The sequence below is a fragment of the Rhopilema esculentum genome, chromosome 14 (assembly GCF_057945365.1).
Source record: "Rhopilema esculentum isolate cy_ngs chromosome 14, ASM5794536v1, whole genome shotgun sequence".
Classification (NCBI taxonomy): Eukaryota; Metazoa; Cnidaria; class Scyphozoa; order Rhizostomeae; family Rhizostomatidae; genus Rhopilema; species Rhopilema esculentum.
In genome coordinates, this window is record NC_142828.1 from 7,318,404 (window position 1) to 7,325,126 (window position 6,723).

Consider the following 6,723-nt stretch of genomic DNA (forward strand, 5'->3'; position numbering starts at 1 on the left):
GAACTCCGTAGCAGAGTTGCCTTTTAGGAACTGCGATAACAGATAGAAAAAAATGATGTTAATAGAAATAAAAAATATAAATACAGTTGAATGTCGAGTAATATTATTCCTTAATTACACCACAACTGTAATGCATGAAGTAGAATAAGTAATATTTGTAAAAATTTTGTCTGATGTACATTAACACTTTAGAAATATCCCCATATATAGATATGTATATAGTTATGCGTGAATACATGAAAGGTTTAAGAGCAAATGCAAAAAAGGATTGACCAGTTTGTGTTACTGTGCCTCTTTCCAAGAGCGCCCATATTCTTATTTAATTGAGCATGGTTTTAACACTGCTGGCAAAAGGAAATGCTGCTGGTACAAGAAAATGCCTGAAAAGGACATTGAAAAGTAAATTAATTTTAAAAAAGGAAGGACCCTTGTTTGAGGATGTACAGAACATTGACATGTTAAAAGTTAATAAAAATAAAAATGTATAATTGATAACAACTTTGATTAACAACTATAAAACTTTGATTTGATTTATAAAAGATGTAAATTATTCAATGCTACATGTTTTATTTGTAAGCCAGTTTCTACTGCTCCTTTTGGAAAGGGGTATCATACTTGGGTATCATATGTATGCTTGCATAAAAAGGTCAAGTGCTTGATACTACAGCAACATATGTAAAGTATTAATACACTTCTGGAATAAAGGGTAACCACTTTTCAGAAACATTTTGTCAGGAAGAGATGAATTCTGTTAGTTAAGTAAAATCTGATTCCAAGATATGCTGGTAGCATAAAATAGTTTGTTATCCTTACTCTAATGAGAAGAAAAGGTCTAGTGTGCAGATATATGTGTGAAGAAAAGGTCTAGCCCTTGAATTAGGCCCCGTGCAGCTTAATCTGTGTCATCATTGAAAGGAGGGCTTATTCAGGGGGAACTTAAATGAAGGTGGTTGTAAATATAAATGATCAGACAGTTGTCATACAAATAACTGGTTTTCAAACTTTTTTTTCACTTTTTGCAACATCACTTGAAAAAGTTAAACAGACTCGTATATTTTTTCGTTTTTATTGTACATACTGGCATGTTAAGATGGAGGCTTGCATGAAATGATCACTTCCCGAGTATGTGCTACTTTGAGAAGAGCTTATACAACAGAGAAGGGGGCAATTGGAGTATATATAGTTGAGACCAAAATCTTAAAATTCCAAAAAAATATCCTAAGAACATTAGTGCTTTATTCCCTTGTGTCGGATAAAAATATGTGTTTCAATCTTGATATACTTAAATGGCTAGGTAATTTGATAGTCTAGTGAAAATACACAAAGGGAATAAATATTGGCACATTTTTATAGAAGTTAGTTCGATACACAACCAAACAGTTTTTATCTTGATGTCTGCTGCTTGATATGTTCTTGTGAGTTAACAATTTCCTCCAAGCGTTTTCTCGGGAAAGTCAGGGAAGCACATCGAACAGTACATGGTGTTGGTAGGGGTGCAACTGGAACCCATCTATCTTCATCTATTTGATAACATTCCACAAGAGATGATGCTGTACTATTTTCAGTCCATCCACCACAAACATAAATCGATCTAAGAGTAAAAGAAGAGGGTAGAAAAGCAGATATTAACATAACATAAAATACGGTAACCAGGGCTTGAAAAAAGAATTTTCTTCCTGGCAGAAGAATAAAAAATTCAAGATTTCCTGCAAAGCTTTGACAAAGTTTCCAACCAATGAAAGTGATATTTTAAGTTGCTTGATTTGTTTTCGAACAGCAATCATTTTGTTTTTACTGTATTAGATTATCAAGGAGAACATGATTGAGCATACTCATAGTTTTTTTCTCCAAGGTTAAAGTTAGCATATCTGAAAATCAAAAATTAATTTTAATTTAATTTCATATCAGTACCAGCAAACTAGATACTATTGAAATATTGATGTATCCTACATCTTGCTCTGGGTTTTATGTTTTCTGCTCAGTTTTATCATCAAAGCTAGTAGTTCATACAACATGTAAGAATACTTATTTTATTTTCCAATGGTTAAAATCAGGGGTAGTGCAAGAGGCAAAGATGCAATCCCAAAACGCTTACATTCTATTAAGCTAGCGATGAAAAAAGGATGTGAATGCCAGTAGAAAAGTATAAATACTAATGGACACATCTACACAGGTTTTGGGGCGTGTTCACCTTTAATACAGTTGACATAACAAGACTGGCTGCCTTTGAGTGTTTTTACGTATCTAGAATGGCTAATGTAAAAAGGGAAATGAACTTTGTTTTAGCTTGCTTGTTTCAGAAAGATCTCTAGCCCTAATGATATCAGGCTTTTATTCGTACACAACATAACTTAATGAATCCATGGAGAGTTAGTAAATACTACTTTTTATCTTTTGTGGCATATGGTTTGCATCAAAATATGATACAATCTAGCATTTCATTAATTAATATTAACAAACATGCACCTGTCAATCACAGCAGCTCCAGTTTGGTATCTTGGAGCAGACAGGGGTGTTATTTCACTCCAACTATTATTTTCAATATCATAAACTTCACATTGACCAAGAAAGGTGGAATCATGATATCCGCCAAAAACATAAATCTGTCCATCCACTATAACACATGAAGCATTTTCTCTGTGCTGCTTTATTGGCGCAAATCCTAGAATGAACAGAGTTCAATTATAATTTGATAACATTGGAAAAAGGGAGGTTAAGAGTCTAATTTTCTAAAAAAGGAAAGGCAATGACATGATTTACTTTGTAACTTCCCTTTGTCAAATAAAATCAAGCAGTTAGATAAGCTAATTCTAATGAAACCTTTGTATAGCAGACATACACCAGACCAGAGCTATAGCAAAGAAAATTTGCATTTTGTTTCTATTTGTTTCTACCTAGCATTTGAAGTAAAGGTTTGGGACACTGAGAAGCTAGGAAGGCTAAATGCACAAGGCCTTGGTCCTTCCTCTTGATGTGAACACATCTCTGGATTCTTACACTTGGAGCTGCAGAGAGCTCCCCATTCTCCCTACTCTGTGTGAAAGTGTCGGAGACTTGCACCCAAAACGCTTGGAGATGTTGTCAACAACCCTAAAAACTGTTGTCCAGAACCCTAAATACTGAGCCATCCTTTCACCAGTTTATGGAGCCTATTGTCAGTTTTTCTATAAATAGAAACAATGGCAACACCATTAGGGGCTGCAGAGAGAAATCTCCCAGTTCTTTGCAGGATTCATTGTATGTTGCCATAATTTGATAAGAAAATGTTAAGAGGATGTGTTATATTTGGCAATGTATTTGGTATGACTTTAAAACTGTCTTTGAGTAACCAAAAGCTAGTCATGGGTGGTACCTAATAGTAAAATTGATGTCCCCTGTTGAATGATGGTTTGCTTACAGTAAAAAGGCAAGACCTAGACTTTTAATTTTGCACCCAAACTCGCAGCATAGTGGCTTACACCCAGGAGCACCAAGAGGGGGGTTAGGAGGGACAAAAGGTCTGGGGTCTATGCTCTGATGGGGCCCGTAAAAAGTAGCAAGATCTATTGACAATGCATGTAAAGCTACTATTTCAGCTACTTATACAGAATCAACGCCTGTAAGTTTATCACAGAAAAATATCCATATGTCCTTGATTCATGTAAAGTTTTTTTGCACATTCTTGAAAAAATCCTTGAAAATTTTTTTAACAATTTTACCTAAAAAGAGCACTTCCTTTGTTCTCCTGGAGACTGAAGGGTGTGGCTACAGGAAATTTTCTCAAGGAATTCCAGCTTTGTGAATCAGTCCTGGGCCCGAGCTGCCTCTCGACGACCCTGCTTACACCACCAATGAATACAAACATGTTAAAAGGAACTAAAAAGCAAATTAATCACCTTCTAATTCCCATACATCCCTTGTTGGATCATATCTTTCAACAGAATTCAAGTATCTGTTTCCATCATAACCAGATATGGCATATATGTATTCTTCATCTGCAGCAACACAGAGACCATCTCTGGCATGGTTCATGGCAGCAACAAATTCCCACTTGTTGTGCTTCTGATCAAAACGCTCAACAGAGCTAGAAAAAAGTTACAATACTAATAGTATAATAAGGATAATATAGAAAGTTAAGGGAGTAGAAGGTCACAGAGACCTATAAAACCCTGTTATGATCAATCATTTGACTGTGTCAAATGTATTTGAATTTATCTGCATGTTTAAGCAGATCATATGCTTGCTCGAATTGTTGCACTGTCAAAGAGTTTATGACTTCACTCGTTTAATTGCTCAAGTCATCCTCCCATACAAAGAAAATCTCATTTTCTAATAAAGCAAGACCCAAGGCCAGAATGGGGCAGGGGGGCTATGCCCCATATGTCAGTATTTTTATAATTATTATAAAAATAGATTGGCTGCAAGTTGTGGATTATCTTATCTCATTTTAGTTGTGCAACTACACTTGTTTCTTCCTTCTTGGAGTTCTGGCCATCTCAACCCAAAAAATTTTTTATTTGGTCCTTTTAATAAATTTCCCTTGAAAACAAACATTTGAGACATCACTGAATTTACCACTCTTGGTATCGAGAGTAATGATTATTCAAAAACAGCGGTATCAGCTCAAGGAAAAATGTCATTATTTAAAACACAGTGATCATACTGAATTATTTTGGGTTTCAAGCCATTCAGAGACAACATTGTATTCATTGTCAAAATATTCTGGATTAAGATGGTTAAACAGAATACCGTCATGGTAATGCAAAGATGGACACCCCCCACAAAACAGGCATAGTGTATCTAGCAGGAAGCAACCACATAGCCGTAGATGTCAGTGAAGGTGGGCAAACTAGAGCAAGATCCATACCTGAGATGGGCAGGCTATAAAACAAGAAAACAAATATATAGCAAAAAGATATATTTGGACTAAATCAAACTTGCAGAATTTAAATTACCCGACCTTTTCATAGGATCAATTGAAAAACTGTAGCCAGAGAGGACAAGTTTTTGTCAAAATTGTCATTTAGGGGGGCACAGCAGCTACGTGGCTGGCAAGAAGTTTAATAGAACAGGGTATTTTTTTATGACATTGTATGCTAATGCTTAAAAAGCTAAACATGCATACCTTAAAGGAGTTTCCCCATCATATCCACCAATAGCGTAAAGATAGCCATCCAAAGAAGACAGTTCTAAGTTGCTTCTTTTGTGGTTCATGGAAACAATGCTTAGCCATTGGTTTCTCTTTGGGTCATATCTGACACCTCCTCCAAGCCTTTTCCATTCCCTGCTTCCACCAACGATAACAAGGTCATTGTCTAGCACGCCCAAGCCAGGGCAGTGCCTTGTTATCACTGGTGTTAGCTGGAACCAATCATTTACTTCTGCATTGTATATCAAAGCATGCACCCCACCTACAGCTACAAGAGCATCAATACTTGACATGCATAAGCGAGGTTTGACCCAGTGTGTATCACACTTGATTGGTATGCTGGATGTTCTTCTCCCCTGTGCAATTTCACATCTTAAATTCTTTGCATCATTTAATCTATCAAGGCATGCTGGGTCATTCAGAATTAAACAATTGTTTGAAATATCAGTTGAAAAAATCTTTTCGCTTACAAATCGAAGCCTGATATTGAGGAACAATTTTGAGAAAAACTTTTCCCTGCCTGCTTTGTAAGAGATCCATTTCATAACAGCAGAATACACAGAATCTTCATTTGATACCGACGTGGAATCAGATGCAATTAAAGTGCTCACAAGATGGCAAGGAAGCTGTAAGAAATCTGGGTTTAGGCAAACTTCTGAGAAACATCGTTGAGTGAACTTCATTGCTTTGTTGAACAGGTCCTCGCAGCTCAATTCATCTGCAATCGATAGAATCCCTAGGCAATTTTGCGCATTCAAAAGACTCAAAATATATGTACAGCATTTAGTTTTCATTTTATCCAAAAGCAACATGGCAGAGCCCCTCAACAGATCTTCAACATTTTCAGGATTAATCGTTATAGCACCAGTGTACATAAAATCTAATAGCTGCTGAAATGTTGACGCCCCCAGATCAGTTATAAGGACCCTTCGATTTCCAGGAATTAGATTCGAGTTGCATAAAGCCAGAAAGTAATCAGAACACGAAGCCAAAACAAGGCTGTGGGCTGGAAATTCTACATTGTCAACCACTGGCCAGATGTCTATTAGGGTGCCATTTTCACGCATTTTCGACATCCTAGATACAAGTTCATTACGGTGGTTTCCATCAAAATAATCTTCGCTCTCAACATGCTCGCATTTCGTGTTTTCATCCGCCATTTATTTTTTGTCACCTTGTCGTCTGTATACCAAGGAGGCCGTTAAGATGCAGGAAGAAACCACTTTCTTTCAAACTGATTCGGGCTAGTGCATATCTTTCAACGTAAGCAGAATCTAAAACAATACTTTTTGAAGAATATTTACCAAAACAACCAGAAGGAACTGATAAATCTACTCACGCTAGGGTAAGGCACTCGCGTGTGGTGTAAACAAGTCTAACCACAACAACATAAATTTGTTCCTGACGGGGGTCTTAGCAAGAACAGGGGGTTTTGCGGCGTGGGGGTAGTGCCGATCAAGAAGCTGGGCTCTTTAATCTGAAATGAAAAATTGACCACAACCCCTTACCACTTAATTATTCATTCTCATAAAGAGAGGAGGCATTAAAAGCAAATTTTTTAAAAGGGTGTGTCCAATGTCGGCGTGGCATTGCAC

General features: G+C 36.6%; 1 protein-coding gene across 1 annotated transcript; it reads right to left on the reverse strand.

Moving 5' to 3' along the window:
• Positions 1 to 53: 53 nt before the first annotated feature.
• On the reverse strand, positions 54 to 6,487 carry LOC135696184 (kelch-like protein 12). Its single transcript, XM_065215481.2, has 4 exons — positions 5,105 to 6,487; positions 3,876 to 4,063; positions 2,467 to 2,662; positions 54 to 1,591 (listed from the first exon to the last, which is right to left on the reverse strand). The coding sequence occupies exons 1-4, from the start codon at positions 6,286 to 6,288 to the stop codon at positions 1,384 to 1,386; spliced, it is 1,776 nt and encodes a 591-aa protein (XP_065071553.2). The 5' UTR covers positions 6,289 to 6,487; the 3' UTR covers positions 54 to 1,383.
• Between the last annotated feature and the right edge of the window lie 236 nt (positions 6,488 to 6,723).